We start from the raw sequence: 16,962 nt of genomic DNA, 5'->3' as shown, positions 1-16,962 counted from the left end.
GTAGTGAAGGGTGGTTGAGTTAGTGATTAGTTGTCAAAGTTGGGCAAAGGAATTGACGAGTAAATGGGTTAAGGTTGGGTAAGGTAATGTATAGGGGCTAGATCAAGTGAAGGACGCATATGCATTTGAGGAACGAAAACAGGTTGTCAAAGCAGAAAGTGTGAGAAGCTGTGGGAGGGATCACGAAAAATCGGTCCCATGTGGCAGGGCTAAATAGATTATTTAAGAATTTTGTAGAGATGGGCATAGTAGAAGGACGGGGGCATGTGGAAGAGGGAGTAGTGTTGAGGGAGGTAGTGTTATGGGGAGGTGGAGAATAAGGTTGTAAGGTAGTAATAAGGGAGGATGGGGTAGTTGATGAAGAAGGTTGTGGGGGTATAGTTGTTGAAGTTGAGCATGTTGGGAGTAGAAATGTCTCCTGGGGTGTTGATTAGGGTGGATACTGTACTAGTCGGCATTGAGGAGGGGGTATTAGTTGTAGTGTTCAGAGCCGTGGTCAAAGGAGAGCCTGGGGTCGGGGAATCGGGCGAGTTTGAATTGGTGGAGCTATTTGATGAAGAGGCAAGTCATTGCCTCTAATAATGGTATGGTTAATGGTTAATGGTTAAAAGCAAAATAAATGTGCTTCTAATAATGGTATAAAATCTTCATTGTTGGCCATGATAAGCCTGGAGTATGTTGGGGAGAGAAACGGTCCACCCCTCAGGGTTCCTTGAGGGGTAAGGGCTAGACAACTAAAGCAGGGAAATACCATGCCCATGGCTCCCTCAGGCCATTCAGGACTGGTACAAAGTCAGCCTTTCATCCTTTCACCATGGCTCTCACACCTTAGGAAGTGGATAGTAGAAGGGACAGAAACGAAAAAGTAGGAGGGGAAAAAAAAAAAGACCATGCAAAATTTGTTGAGTGGAGGGCTGAGTCCCAAGGTTGGGGAGTTCCCCAGCATTGGGTCCCGGTCTCCGCCTTCTAAGCCCCCCCACGACAACAACGGGCAAGGGATTGGGGGGTCATGACTATAAAGTAATCAAGAACAACCTGGAAATTAAGGTAAAGGGTAAACAGGCACACTAGTAATTGACTCCTTTATAACTAAGCTCTTGTGGAGTTATTTATGTGTAAAACAAAATTATTAAATTCATGCCATCATGCCATGTATAGGTACCATAAATGCTTAGTCATCATGTTTCACTTCTGACTATATGGAGCACTGTTCAGAAATCTAAGTTCGGGAAATGATGATTGTGTGATCAGAACTCAAGCTTATTTGAACCAAAGCAACAAATGTAGAAAAGGTATTAATGGGAATTAATTTTTTCCACAGTGCAAGAGAATTATTAGGTTATATCTTTATCAGAAATACATATTTATTTCCAATGTATTTTTTATATAGATATCGATTTATTTATTGAAATTTTCTGTTGTGTCAACATCTAAGATCATTAGCATCTTATTTAAAATATAGCAATTGTGTGGGGCTTGGGAGCAAAGCCCCAGGTAATGTTTTTGGGTTCAAGAAGGCAATGTTGTGGATTCCCAAAATAGTTAATGGTCAATGCACGTAAGTGTGCCAGACATTGAAGGTCATGTGGCATATGATATAGTATTGTGGCGAGAAGGGGAAAATTGAGGAAAGAAGAAGAAAAGACCATGCAAAATTAGTTGAGGCGAGGCTGAGAACCAAGGCAGTCTATAACTATATTCATACTTCTTTTTCCACAGTATATGCAAAATAAAAATGTACCCTGAAAATGTCAAAACCAAAAAGATATTTGGAATCTGTGTTACCTTTTACTTTTTTTTCCAACAGATCCTACTTTCCAGTTTGGGTACACAGTACCATAAGATTAAATTTCTCATTAAAATCTTGATAGTGATCTGTAATAAGCTTGTGCATTTATTTTTTATTTTTATTTTTTTTTATAACTTGCTATTGGCATACATGGCAATCCTGTAAATGAACAAATACTGATGAATTTAGTAATTTAATTGGTGGACTATTGAAATGTTTTTGTCTTTGCTTCCACTAGTTCATTGTTTACCGTAAGGGAATTAAATAAAACTTAATTTAAAATATTCTTTACTGTTTCCAGTAAGGGGAGTTGTGTGTAGTTACTCAGCAGCTACAGTTTATCCACTAAATATAATTGATAAAGATTTAAAAATATAATTCTAATCTTTCCCCTAAATAACAATTTTCATGTTTACCATAGTTATACCTTTTTTGTGTTTGTGTTTTTTTTCGTTCCTTCCTTCCTTTCCTCATTTCTTTCTTCACTCTTTCACTCCTTCCTCCATTCACTCCCTCCTTCCTTCCTTCCTTCCTTCCCTCCCTCTCTCTCTCACTCCTTCATCCTTCACTCCCTCCTTCCTACCTTCCTTCCTTCAGTCCTTACCTCCATCCTTCCTTCTTTTCTTCACTCCCTACCTCAATCCCCGCTTTACTTCACTCCCTCCCTCCCTCCCTCCCTCCCTCCCTCCCTCCCTCCCTCCCTCCCTCCCTCCCTCCCTCCATCCTTCCTTCTTTTCTTCACTCCCTACCTCAATCCCCTCCTTACTTCACTCCCTCCCTCCCTCCCTCCTTCACTCACTCACTCACTCACACACTCCTTCCTTCCTTCTTTCACTCCCTATCTCCCTCCCTCACACAGGCACACTCACACATATGCACATGTGCATGCACAGACAGACACACACACACACAAATATTTTGGCTGCAGCACAAAATATTCCTGGATATAAGGCTTCAAAGAGAATTTAAGACAACTTTTGAAAGGCTGTTACTCCTCAATGACCCCAGTTGGTGGCACACAAATGTACAACAGCAATGCACAACTTAAAGCAGGTTGATCAATCATTTTTTTTCTGAGGAAGCTGAATTCCATTTCTATAACCATTTACTTCTGGGCAGGATGAAGGTTGCAAACTAATTTTCTTTCTTGATCACCTTAATTTACCATTCTACTGACTTATTCTCTTTCAATATACATGAATCCTTATGCACATCAGGTCACTCACTGTTCATCAGATGTACTGGTATGCCACATTACCTGTCTTACTAGGCCTCATATGGAAACCTCCTAACTCAACAAGATGCCCAACTTCAATTTCAACAGCGATGTTTTGCCTGTGAATATTCTCCTCTCTCCCCACACCCTTAGACTGTATCCTATACTGGTCCTAATGTGACCTGTTTTCATGTCAGTGTGTGATTTCACCTGCCCTTTCCCTTTTAAATACCTTCCTCTCCTCTGCCTCTTCACACCTTTTTGAAAATGTTTCTTTTTACAATAAAGTACTCCTTCTATGTGTATGCATGCACACATGGGTTTGTAAGCATTATTAATAACTCTATATTAATATAATTAGGTATATATTTTAGCATAGTATATTCAACAGCTCTTAATCCATGTATGATTCATGTGTAGCATATTCATTCAACAGAATTTTTCTCAATACAGGGTGGATAAAACAAATAACAAATAAATTAAAATTACTGGTCTACTTTACATCTTTATCCCAATATTTAATTTCACATCAGCTTCTAACTCTGGAACACTAAATTTCATCCTCCCTAGATGACAGTTGTTCAAAATGAAGTTATTTTCAGTTTTATCATGACAGCAGGGAAAAATTGCAGTACCCCAGTATCTATTTAAAAGTAGGAGTATCTGAGGGGGGAGGAAGCCATTTGGTGAGTACTTCTTCATCTGCTTCACTTATCACTAGTTCTGAGTTCACTTGAGCTTCAAGACTGGCGGGAATGATTTCGAGGGGGATGTCATACTGCTGGTCCAAGCCTAGATAGCTGTCTGACATCACGTAAAGTGTCAGTACTGCTCGTCCTGTGGGGGAGTGAAGATGATGGTGAGTTTTGTTTTTAATGAAAAAGATCTACATGTGACACTCCTAATGGTACTGAATACAAAAAAAGAAAAGCAAAATCTAAAGGAAGAATGGAAGTAAATGGCTAATAACTAAAGCCTGATTTTTCTTTTACTTTTCCATACACTTTCACTCACCTGGTTGATCAGGTGTCTTGAAGGAGAGGGTGTGAGTAGCTCTGCCGCGGACAGGTGGCACTCTCTTGAGTGCCAACAACTCCCCAGACTCTACCTCCCCTAGGACCAAGAACCAGCCCTCATCCTTCGGCTTTGGGAACTTGGGAGCATGGATGCGAAGGTCTTGACCCTGAAAGAAAGAAGCATAAAATAGGATAACTAATGGGAAAATTCTGGAAAATATATGGTCACTCACTCATTTACTAACTCACTCACTCTCTCTCCCCCAAAAATGCATACAAACGTTCACACACACATGCACTCACCCCCCTTCCCACACACACACACAAAGAAATTAATATTGCTCTCACATAGGAGGGGATGCAAGCCATACCTAGATCAACCACATCCATATCAAATTAACGTCTCACTAACCCTGTTCACACGGTGAAGATGGATGGTCAGAGAATATTCCTGATCTGCATGAACCTCGACCCAGTCACTGTTCTTGCGGTTCTCCTCTGAAAATTTTCAGTCATTTGAAAGTTACCTGACATTGAAGCTTACTGTTTTTGTTTTATATGCAGATTAGAAATTACAAGAATAAAAGGAAAAAAGAAAAAAAAACAATATCATCCAACTCATTAAAAATCACTTGCAGATTCCATGAAGGAACCTTAAACAATAGTAAAAGTATAAGTAAATACATTTTTTAAAATAAAAATTTATACACAAACAATAATGCTGCTAAATAATTAAAAAATATATATATATATAAAAGAAAACAAGTACGAACTACTAGTCACAAGTACAGTTTCTACAAACCTGTGCTCCTGATGTTGACTCTGGCTTCTGACTGATTTTCTGTGTTAGCCCACCAGCCTCGCACAGCCACATTGACATTGAGTAAAGGAAGTTGTTTTAAGACCTTAAAGACACTTTCAATCTGTCCCTCATCTAGTTCTTCTCGGAGCATTGTCGCCAGTGTTTCGTACCGTCCACTAACAACTTGCACAAGCTCCGGCAGACTCTGAATATTTCTTCCATCATGTCTGTAAACCAATCAAATCATTAACCGCCAGAAGCAAAGAGTACATATAATAAATATATATATATATATATATATATATATATATATATATATATATATATATGTATCCACTATGGTTTGATTTTATTGTTTTCTATTATCTACAGATAGGTATATATAGATAAGGTCAGGTAGGTCTAGTAATTGACTTTTTGATGGCAAAGGGCCTGTGAGCCCATCTATGTGTAAAACAATCAATAAAGCAATAATTATAGTAAACAGTGCATTTTCCAATCAATTGCTCATGTAATTGTGAAAGATGAGTAGATTACAACCTTCTGATATTTCCCTGTCTTATACTATCCCCACCTGCCTTTCTCTGTTCCTCTCCCTCTCCCTCTCTTCTCTCATTTATTCTCTCTTTCTTTCATTCAAATTCATTAATTCGTTCGTTCATTCATTCATTCATTCATTCAATTCTTTCTTTCAATTCATTCAATTAAATTCATTCAATTAAATCCATTCATTCACTCTCACTCTCACTCTCACTCTCACTCTCACTCTCACTCTCACACTCACACTCACACTCACACTCACACTCACACTCACACTCACACTCACTCTCACACTGGCTCTTTAAAGAAAGATAAAAAAAAATCACATTTGTGCAAAATCCAAAACCTTTTCAAACCTCACTTGAAACAATACAAAGAGTCAGAAGTAACATTGGGCAGCGTCAGAAGGGAGCTGTCCATGTGCCAGCGTGCTTGAGTAACCATCTGCATCAACACTTGGACTTGTAGTGAAGCAGCCAACCAGCCTGCACACCCACAGACATCCAACATAGCCTGCAGGTAATCCATTCTACTTTAAAATGGGTTAATTAAAAAGAAAAGATACTGAGGTATCTCAGACTAGAGCTTTTGCTTTGTTCACTATTGTTTTCCTATATACTTTCACTTATATTCTAACAATAAAATCACCCATTAATCTTATCAATCCTACCATAAAATTACCCAACCATTGCGTATAAAATTACAACTATAAGAGCCCACTAGAAATCAAAGCTTTAAAATTTTGCCTGAAAATTAAAATGTCATGATGGTTACCTTCTTTCTGTACATGAGCTTTTTTAAAAAACAAGCACATTTTTATGAGAAGCAGGAGTTGACTAAATAAATATGCTAGTAGAAAAAAAATAGCTCAACCAATAGCTAATTTTAGTTACCAAAAAGAGATCCAAGGGTGCTTACCTGTAAAATCCTTATAGCCTGGTCCAAAACAGATTTTGTGTCAGTGAGATAATCTACACAAGGTAGCTTCAGTCTAGACATGTGAGCCTGTAGTAGCAAGTGGGTCTTTGTATGGGGAGAATCATATGTGTATTCATTCACTTTGATGGGACAGGATTTTGCTAACCCAGCATTCAAGTTGTCCTCGTTGTGACGAACTGGCAACTCATTATATTCATGTGCCTGAGAGGGAAGAAGAAAACAAAAAAATTATTAAAATTGAAAGTGACTATCTGATGCAGTGGTCAGTATCAATTAGAACCAATCATCATAAATCATGATACTATACCAACAAATGCAAAATGTTACTAAACAACATAACATTTTCTGTTGCAGTGATTTTCAGAAGAACAAATAAGCAGACAATAATTTTTTAAATTTTGCAAACCTGTGTCATCAGATCCAAAAGCTCTTCCATAGAGGTGCTAGAACTGAGCTTATCATGGAAGAGCTGGATTGTCTCATGGGACAAGTAGTAGAAGGAAGCTATGCGGCCAAGTGGTGTTGTCCTGATAGTGCGGTTGTCCTGAAAGCAAGGTTTGTTTCAAATGTCTTACCTTTCATCATTTTTGTAATATACTTACAACTTTTAAAATTTACTGACATGTACTGTTAGTATAAACAAACATCATTTGTATGTGAAATATGACAAGATAAACAGACAATTATAATAATTCCCAATTTAAGGAAAGTTTAACACAAAGTTTGTGATCCTTAGTTCCTTGATTCCTACCATTTTGTTCCAGTTTCATATCATATAATAAATAAAATATGAAAAATGTATGTTGGCCAACAAGAAAATAAACACATAAGCCATATAAAAACAATATTTTTGTTGACTCTTTTTAAAAAGGTACAAAATCATAAGACGCTGTTACGTGGTGTTTAACAACATAACAGTATTTCCCACAATGCAGCTGGGTGAATCTCTTTACTTCAAGCCATAGTTATTCCATCAAAGGTGTCAGTGCTGGTCAAAACACAGCTAAGAAACCAACAACATATTAACTGATATCTTGAATTAATCAAGAGTTGGAGAAGTAACAAGCTCTGAAGGAAATCTATTCCAAAGCCTACAAATACCACCAATAAAGCAACTAGAAAACTAAGAAGTAGGCAATCAACTCATATCTAATGTCATAGCACTGAGGGCTACAAAACTTCTAGCAACTCTTGCAGGTTGATAAAAATAAGGTAAGAACTTACGGAGGGGATGTGAATCATCATTTACAATCTTATAAGTCTGAAAGAGCCCCAATATCCCTATGATACCCAATGTCCAAATCTAAATCAGACAGAAAACATTTAATGGAATGACCAATCAATTTTAAAGAGAAGATAAGCACACAGGAGAATAATACTCACAATCTGACAGAATGAGAGAAAAGAGGAATGTCGTCATCCTCATAAAACCTCTTGACCTTGAAGATGATACCTAACTTTGAATCAAGGGTTACACCTAAGAGCTTCAGATTATCCATTGAAGTGATTAAGACACCAGAAATCTGACACTGGTATTTGATTTTCTGAACTATCATTTTTTTTATTAATAAAGTCTAGTTCCTCCCTTTTAAATAAATATATATATAAATGAATAATCATAAATAAAGCAACAAAACAGAACTGCTCACCCTTCCTTGTTTTGTTTACTGCTTACATCAGCAAGCAGACATGTGAGATTTCTTTCTGAACGTTAACAATGAGAATATTATTGTACTTTTTTCATGACTATCATCAAAATAGACTCACCTCTCCAATTTCAATGCAGTATGCATTTTCTAGACAAGTCAATGCCCTGTCTACAGTTTGAGAGAGAAAGGTGTTAATGGCATTATTTGCTCTCTCCTCATCATCCAATTCTAGTCCATAGTAGGATGGATTCTGGAAGAAATATACACATCATTTATTATCTTAGCATCATAATCACTTTAAAATTCTAATTCTATGCCTAAATCTTAAATATACTTCAACCCCAAAAACACCCTAATCCTAAAAAATCACACTGATAGTGATGAGATTTTATTTTAAACACTGTAAAATCAGTGACAAAACTACCCCCTTCAGTTGATTTCAGCAATTAATCTCTCAGCTTGAACAGTATATTCCTACTCTGATTACCTGGACAAGCCTCCTAAAGAAATATGTCCAAGTTAAGTAATCCAAGGCTTCTTGCTTTGTGGAAATGGTGCCAGCAACGATCTCAGCATTCATGTGATCAGGCAGGACACCCATCAAACTGTAACAAACATTTTCATGACAATAATTTAAAGGTATAAAGTAATTTCCTTATGTGATAATACCAGATATAATCATATGCCTATGGAATTTCCTTATAAAGAGAAGGTAACCTGCATGTCCTTAGATTTTATATGCAGATCTGCTGATGGTATCTGTATTATGTAACCTTACCTGGACTCCACAGGAAATGGTTCATAGAGGAACTTCTTATAGAAATGCTTCTTCTGGTCATGAACAAGAATGACAGCAACACCCTGAGTATCAAACTGAGGTCTTCCTGCTCGCCCCATCATTTGCAACACATCTACAATAGGGGAAGGGGGGGGGGGGGGGAGATTTACACAAATTACAATTTTATCTACAATGGCTTTATGCAACTTCATGAACTGTCCCAATAACAAGGAGAACATTTTAATATATATGTAAAACAATTCCGAATTCATTACTGACACCAATTAAATCTTATTAACCAGTAAACTTGGTTTAAGAATATACTACACAAGAATTTTCTTTTTGCCAGTGGTATAATGGCATGCGTAGTTTAAACAAATTTGTTAAAATAGCCATATTTAAAGAAAAAAAAATTATATCAACTTTATCGCTACCATCAAAAAGTAAAAAATAAAATATACACAAGCCTAATTTCAAAACCACACATGCCTGTAATTGGGAAGTCTACATATCTCTTTGTCTTCCCATCATAGTATTCAGTCCCCTTGACCACAACAAGATGGGCTGGGAAATTCACACCCCAGGCAAGGGTGGATGTTGCAATGAGGATCTGAAAAAGGAGGACCTCATCAGTTTCATGAATACTTATATCTATCCATTAGTATTAACATGTATATGTATATTTACAGTGATTATACAAGCTAATATGTTTGTAGTCCATTCATATCAAGTTGTAGTTATAATATTAAAATATACAGCTAAACTACTAAAAAGATAGAAAAAATGAAAGAAAAGCAAAAGAAGACAGACAGACAGACAGACACACAGAGACAGAGACAGAGACAGAGAGAGAGAGAGAGAGAGAGAGAGAGAGAGAGAGAGAGAGAGAGAGAGAGAGAGAGAGAGAGAGAGAGAGAGAGAGAGAGAGAGAGAAAGAGAAAGAGAAAGAGAAAGAGAAAGAGAGAGAGAGAGAGAGAGAGAGAGAGAGAGAGAGAGAGAGAGAGAGAGAGAGAGAGAGAGTGAGAGAGAGTGAGAGAGTGAGAGAGTGAGAGAGAGAGAGAGAGTGAGAGAGAGAGAGTGAGAGAGAGAGAGTGAGAGAGAGAGAGTGAGAGAGAGAGAGTGAGAGAGAGAGAGAGAGTGAGTGAGTGAGTGAGTGAGTGAGTGAGTGAGTGAGTGAGTGAGTGAGTGAGTGAGTGAGTGAGTGAGTGAGTGAGTGAATGAGTGAGTGAGTGAGTGAGTGAGTGAGTGAGTGAGTGAGTGAGTGAGTGAGTGAGTGAGTGAGTGAGTGAGTGAATGTTACCTGGATTTTCTGGTTGACGAATAACTCCTCAACAACTTTTCTGTCTCTTTCTATCAGGCCCGCATGGTGAAGACCAATTCCAAATGACAAGCAAAGGCGAAGATTCTCATCACGAATATTCATCAATATCTGATCCATCTATTATTAAAAAGAGAGAAAAAGTAAAAGAAACGAAAAGTAGAGAGAATAACTTTACTAACTGCAAACAAATTTTTGATTTGCAATAAATGCATCAAAAATATAAATAGTAAATAAATAATAATAATGATAATCCTTTCCATGTCTTTGAAGTATCTTAAGCATTCCTAACTATTAAGGTTTTTGTTACAAGACAAAATTTAGTTAACATGACATACATTTCATCTTCACACCAAGTACTTAAGTTTTACCATTCTTATACTTCTTCTAAACTGCTTCTTATGATGAGTCTAATGCAGCGAATTTCTACACAATAGCTTACTATCCAAGAAAAAAAAAAGATCAATCAAGCCTTTACTGTCATCTTGAGATAATGAGGCCTCAACAAGAGAAGCACAATAAGAAGTCAACAACAGTTTTCTTTGTTCTAGGATTTAATGTCCCTTGTCACATCCCCATTATACTCTGAAGCTAGTGATCAGGAGCTAAACATACGAAAAATACCATACTATGCCATCAAACCCAAACCCTGAATTCAGCATATAGAAAAAAGAATAACAAAAATCTTTCTTACCTCATGATCTGGCATCTTCAACCACTGTTTAGGATTGGGTTCAACTACCACAAAACCCATGAGGTCAATGGCTGTGAGCCTAGTCTGCCTACGAGATGAGACAAACACCAACACTGGCTTATCAGGTGAATGCTGCTTGATGGCTGGTCAAAGGAAAAAGTATTAAGGTGTAATATGCCTGCAAAAACTTTCCTAGTTTAAGAACTGCAGGTATTTCCAATAGTTTCTGGAACATTTAGCACGAAAATAATATATGTTGTGCATTCAAAGATATAATCAGTTTAGTAAACTTTTATCATCTTTCTTAGATGAATAGTTAAATAGAGTTGCCACTAAAAATAAAATGTACATGTCCAATCTTTTATGGCTATCTATACCAATAAAAAGATATATCCCCTAATATACCCTGATAACTACAACATATATTATAAATCATGAGAAGGGAAAAATTTTGTAGTTAAAGGGTTTTGATAAGTCCCGCCTATCTAACTCATATATCAAATAATAAGACAGTAAATGAAATACCTTGGAATGTTGGTTTATTCATGGTTGCCATACGTGGGCAGTAATGCTTGCCAGGAAAACCTGCTATGTGAACTTCAAGCGGCACAGGTCTCACAGATGGACGGAAATTATACAGGCCCATCTGAAAAAAATGCCAGTAGTCAATTCAGAAATGTAACTGACAAACTATACAAATATATGTTTCCAATATCAAATGACTAAAACAATAATAACGAACTCGTAGATTAAAATAGAACAGCACCATAAAAATCCTAAAACTAATTAAATGCAGTGACCCAATCATTATTACACAATATATTTTCCTCTTTTTTCCCAATCATTATTACACAATATATTTTCCTCTTTTTTTCTCTCTCTCTCTCTAATAAAGAACAAAATCAAAAATACAAAAAACACCAACAGCATAAAACAAAGAAATACAACGAAATTACCTGACTAATGCCAAGCCAATCTGCCAAGTCTTTAGCGTTGGCCAGAGCAGTAGAGAGGCCAATGACACGCAACTTCTTACTAGTATGGCTGGAGATGAAGTTCGTGCGCGACACAATCACTTCAAGGACTGGACCACGATCCTCCCCTAGAAAAATATTGTCAGAAATTAATAAGTGAACAAAGAATAAAAGTTGCTCCAGGAAAATGTGATGAATAGTAATAATAAAGACACAAACTATAATAATGGAAAAAAAAAGAAAAAGGGTTACTGCAAAAAGTCATAAAACACATACTACCAACAGAAAAGTGAACAATTATATTAGAAATTTACAATATGTACCAAGTAAAGAAATAGTCCAGTATCTAATTACCTAGTAAATGAATCTCATCGATGATAATCAATGCAACTTGTTTGACATAGTTCCTAGTCTGCCATGAGCGAGATATACCGTCCCATTTTTCAGGTGTAGTTATAATCACATGGGCAGCCTGCAAGAAAAATCATCCTTGTCATACACTTTTTGCTTGCATGACCCTATTCAAATTCTTTCACATATCAAGAACATATAAAAACAAACAAAAATCTAAATTTTCATTAAATAAACATAACAAATAACTGACACTTAATATCAGACAAAGAATACATTCCATCACTCTATACCCACAAAAACAAAAAAAACATATTTATGCACAAACTTCAATCACCATTTCTAGTCTTATACCTGAATGGCCCTAATATCTGGCGACACATCACCAGTCAGCTCGACAACCCTCTTCCCAAGCCTCTCCTGGAGCCTTACTCGCCAGTCATCTACACGTTCTCGCACAAGAGCTTTCAGTGGGGCAATGTAGACAATCTGAGGAGAGAGCATTGGAGGAGGCTTATTGGTAAGGCCTCTCTCTCTCCTTTGTTATACACAATATATACATATAGGTAACAGTAGTCCAGCCCTAATGTTCTCTCTAATACTGGCCTTAAAAATGAATAAAAAATGTATATAGATTACTTAAAATCATGAAGCCATCACAAAAATAAAAATGGGAAATACTGAACATGGGAAATAATAAAAAATAACCAATGTATACCTTTGCCTCTGGAGCTTCCCTGAATGTTCTGAACATGGCTATCTCTGCAGCAATTGTCTTGCCAGAACCAGTGGGAGCTCCAAGTAATACATTATTATCTGTGTGATATAAGCAGTGGAAGAGCTGGGTCTGTATGGGGTTGAAATGGCTGAACTTGTACAACATTTCAAACCCCATGTTGTCAAGGGCAGTCACTGGCAGTGGTTCTAAATCAAGTAAATCTGTAAATAAAAGAACAAGAAATTATTGCATAATCTTTCTTTTCCTTTTCTGGAAGTGAAAACATCAAATTAAAGAACTTGAATCTCACACAGCTCAAACCAATTAGCCATGCAAGTTGAAGAAGTAAGAAGCCACATGCTGATGTATGTGGATTCAACTGTTGAAATGTTGCATATGGGGTGAAGTTTCATATGGGGTGAAATGCCACACAGAAAAATCCTTGTAATTTAAAAAGCAATCCATCACTAACTACTAGACAGAGAACAATGACAAATGCTTAATGGTAACTAACTGACCAGTGTGAGGAGGATGTCTCTCTGGGAGAATTAGATTCTGGAAATTCATCACACACGTAGACTCGCAGCTGAGCCACTTGTCACTGATGGCTCTTACATAGTACTGGTTAGGCAGTGGCTCAAAGATTGGTATAGTGAAGACCAACTGCTGCTCCTCTCTACGTACAACCTACGTAAATGTTAGAAAATAAAAATTGCAATCAATTCTCTAAAACAAATAATTCAGTTAATTTATGAAGCAGACCCTATATACCCAATTAAAAGTATTTAGAAAATCATCTCAAGAAGACAAAGAACACCTCAGTATAAATCTCCAGATCTAACTTACTTGCTTTTTGGTGAGTGTGAACTGCTCATGGTGGTACATGTGATTGTTGTCAGGATCTTCTACCCATATCCAATACAATTCCTGACTCCCATGAATTCTGTCATTCCAACTATGATAGCATAAAGAAAAAGAAGAATCAGTAAGTAGTAAAACTGACATCAAAGCCATATTATTCAGTTGATGCTGGGGCACTCCCAGCATCAACTGGTTCACTGGTTCACTGTAGTTTTGCTTTATTTTTGTGCAAATATATGACTCTACAAGCACTTAGTCACCAAGCCTAACAGACTTCACCTATTTACCCATTCCTGATTTTTTTGGGGAAAGTTTAAATTTTTATTACACTCATTACCTTTATCAACATTATTGTTATAATAATGGTAGAAGTAACAAGAATAAAATTAATAGCAATAGCAACAGTAATGGAGTAATTTTTTTACTACTAAGATTTAAGGAGGAGGGTATATGTAAAGAAAAAAAGTACAATATGGGGACCAGTGCACATTAACTGCATCAACAGGTTATGCATGCATGTATTTTCTTTCTTTTCTTTTTCCTTTTTTGTGCTATTCCATTTTCTTATGCGAATTGATTCTTATGTTTCCTTTTATATGAAAATATTGCTATACTTCTACTCTTTATTGTCAATTTATTTGAAATGTTCATATCAAATTATTTTATAAAATACATATATGGTAGTTTGCTGAAATTATATCATTATCATCATTATCATCTCTTCCAACAAGCATTTTATGTCTATCACTTTAAAACAAACATAACTTTTTTATTACGTGAAATCTGCATTGATGTTTAGCGTAACCCTAAGAACAGTTCTTGTGATGGGTTGGATTTTGGACTCGATCGCAAGTAGCGGAAATTGCCAGGCTGCAGCTTTAATTTCCCTTCCCATCCTTTCGTGCCGGATCATCTTGCCTGTGTAAAAAAATCTAAATTAATCTTTTTGGTTATATATTTAAAAAATACATGAATCATATTATTCATACAATCCAAGTATATAAACTAGAAACATCTGCAATTCCCTTATAAATGTAAAACAATGATGAATTAAACATAATCAGAATGTAAATACATAAAGCAAAGATAGATTTACCTACAATCAATCATCTGTGGTATCTATGCCAAAAAATTTCATCTTTACAATCCTTACCTCTGACTGAAAGTGGCAGCACTCAGAGGTATAGCTCTGATTTTGCAATTGCACAAATTTAAGTTCAACCAGTCAACTGAGCTGTGAGAGAGTACAGGGCCTGCTCTGACTTATATCTGAGCAGCTAGGGTCAAAATCATAATGGAAAGGAACCGGCTTTACTTTACCATCCCAAGGTTAATATACACGTTTCCCTAAGTCTATGACCCAAGCGTCCACCTGAATACAAGACCAACAAATTAAAGTTTATGCCTCTGGCTCCAAAATTTTCCAAAGAGAGAAACAAAACTACACCACTGTACATCTCTAAAGTAAACAGGCCTTACCAATTTCTTTAGGATCCATATCTCTGATCTTCTCAATGGTGAGCCTCTTGTCCTCAATCTTCTCAATGATCTCATGGGTCAAGCGGGCAAACTGCTTCATAGGGCTCTCAAAGTGCCACATCTGGTGTTCTAACATCTTGGCCATAGTAAGCAGACGACCTGCCATCAGAGGCCAATTCCTGTGCAGAACTATCTCAAAGAGTGCCCTTGTTATCCTCACAGAGTTCTAGAAGACAGAGGAGAAATTAAGCATAATAGGCATCATTCTTATTGCATAATCTTTCTTTTCCTTTTCTGGAAGTGAAAACATCAAACTAAAGCAATTGAATCTCACACAGCTCAAACCAATTAGCCATACAAGTTGTATGTGGATCAACTCTACAGTCAGACATATCAGAGCACAAACAGACAAGGCTATTATAGTATATACAATGCATTGACAACAAAGATAGATGTCAAGTAAGATTTAGACATGACTGACAGGTTTGTATCACCAACAGACAACTTACAAAACTCTGGAACTGCAATATTCAACAACGGTCAAGCAAATATAAATGAAAATACCACCACATATGACAGTATAAATATATATAAATATATATAAAAAATAAGATATAAACAAATAAAGCATGATATACTCACATCAGTAATATAATTGATATCTGACACCAGTGAGAAACTATCTACTCTGATGCGTGAGATGTGTGATTGCAAAAGGATGTTGACTTTGCCATGTATATGTTCAGCACCTCCCATTGCAACCACCTCGCACTGTTGGTGGAGGTCATCCAGTTCATTCATCTCCTCGTCTCGTACCTGTGGGAAGAGCACATGTATAAAGCCATTGGAAAAAGCTCATTTTACATAACTGTTTTATCATCAGCTACAGATATGTATATGATATGAATATGTTGTATGATCAAGTAAAATCACAAAAGATAATATCACACTGGGAGCTGCATTTTTTCAAAGGAACAATAGTTATGTAACCAGTACATTTCAAGTTTTTCCTACCTTTAGTTGTGCAAACTCTGAGCTTTGTGATATAACAGCTAAAATGTCTCCTTCATTCATAACAGATTTCAAAAACTCATTGAAAATTTCAACTGTGTCATACTTAATGTAGAACTGGCTGGCAATTCTCCCTAGATCTGTAACGGAATTAAAATGCTGTGTTATAAAAAATAATGCATATGCACACAGGCTCAAAATAGTTCTGCAACAGATTTCCATGTCAACACAATTCTTCAATGGTCTGTACAATCAATATGAAAAAATAATCTAAAAAACTCAACTGTTATGGGAAGACCAACCTGTAATATGCATAAAGCCAGTGGCGTCATCAAATCGAACCATACGAGCCTTATCCAGTGCCCTCGCAGCCGTGGTGAGAAGCTCACGTCGAAACATTTCAAGATTAGGGTCCTGCTGGGCATCCTTATACAGTAATCCATACACCTAGATAAACAAATACCATAAAATTGTACAAAATTATCCAGAAACACTTAATAAATTTTAAGACATCTTTTATGCCTGTTACAGAGTGTGAAAATATAAGACTAGAGATTTTAGGAATAGAAATATCTAAAATCTTTCCTTTACATCCATCTTTTAAACTGTAAAACACAAATGGGCTTAGCCCAATAGAGACTTGTAAAATTTTGTGTAAAGTCTGGCAAGGACAAGCATTCATAAGTACGCACTTTTCCACAACTTAGCACAGTACAGCACACTAGACCTTGTGACTACAATTAGGTAATGAGATTTTATTTGACTGTTCAACCCTCTTGATGAAAGGTTAAATATACATTACCTATTTCTTTTTTTTTTTCTGGCTC

The 16,962-nt window shown here is 36.5% G+C and overlaps 1 protein-coding gene across 1 annotated transcript in view; it reads right to left on the bottom strand.

Annotated features, from left to right (window-relative positions):
* Positions 1 to 3,353: 3,353 nt before the first annotated feature.
* Positions 3,354 to 16,962, bottom strand: part of LOC125035853 (activating signal cointegrator 1 complex subunit 3-like) — a 33,344-nt gene continuing 19,735 nt past the window's right edge. Inside the window, exons 22-46 of the mRNA XM_047628156.1 lie at positions 16,438 to 16,582; positions 16,139 to 16,275; positions 15,767 to 15,940; positions 15,125 to 15,350; positions 14,422 to 14,563; positions 13,631 to 13,739; positions 13,303 to 13,471; positions 12,785 to 13,005; positions 12,421 to 12,555; positions 12,070 to 12,187; positions 11,698 to 11,843; positions 11,267 to 11,387; positions 10,742 to 10,884; positions 10,030 to 10,167; positions 9,219 to 9,339; positions 8,730 to 8,862; positions 8,439 to 8,556; positions 8,070 to 8,201; positions 6,709 to 6,846; positions 6,282 to 6,503; positions 5,725 to 5,876; positions 4,824 to 5,050; positions 4,434 to 4,519; positions 4,020 to 4,188; positions 3,354 to 3,842 (exon numbers count right to left, since the gene is read on the bottom strand). Coding sequence (XP_047484112.1) covers positions 3,649 to 3,842; positions 4,020 to 4,188; positions 4,434 to 4,519; positions 4,824 to 5,050; positions 5,725 to 5,876; positions 6,282 to 6,503; positions 6,709 to 6,846; positions 8,070 to 8,201; positions 8,439 to 8,556; positions 8,730 to 8,862; positions 9,219 to 9,339; positions 10,030 to 10,167; positions 10,742 to 10,884; positions 11,267 to 11,387; positions 11,698 to 11,843; positions 12,070 to 12,187; positions 12,421 to 12,555; positions 12,785 to 13,005; positions 13,303 to 13,471; positions 13,631 to 13,739; positions 14,422 to 14,563; positions 15,125 to 15,350; positions 15,767 to 15,940; positions 16,139 to 16,275; positions 16,438 to 16,582 — 3,816 coding nt within the window. The 3' untranslated portion in view covers positions 3,354 to 3,648. The remainder of the gene's footprint in view (positions 3,843 to 4,019; positions 4,189 to 4,433; positions 4,520 to 4,823; positions 5,051 to 5,724; positions 5,877 to 6,281; positions 6,504 to 6,708; positions 6,847 to 8,069; positions 8,202 to 8,438; positions 8,557 to 8,729; positions 8,863 to 9,218; positions 9,340 to 10,029; positions 10,168 to 10,741; positions 10,885 to 11,266; positions 11,388 to 11,697; positions 11,844 to 12,069; positions 12,188 to 12,420; positions 12,556 to 12,784; positions 13,006 to 13,302; positions 13,472 to 13,630; positions 13,740 to 14,421; positions 14,564 to 15,124; positions 15,351 to 15,766; positions 15,941 to 16,138; positions 16,276 to 16,437; positions 16,583 to 16,962) is intronic.

This window comes from Penaeus chinensis, chromosome 20 (assembly GCF_019202785.1).
Source record: "Penaeus chinensis breed Huanghai No. 1 chromosome 20, ASM1920278v2, whole genome shotgun sequence".
Classification (NCBI taxonomy): domain Eukaryota; kingdom Metazoa; phylum Arthropoda; class Malacostraca; order Decapoda; family Penaeidae; genus Penaeus; species Penaeus chinensis.
Note: the sequence above shows the minus strand (reverse complement) of the source record. Positions and strands in the feature narration are given on the sequence as shown.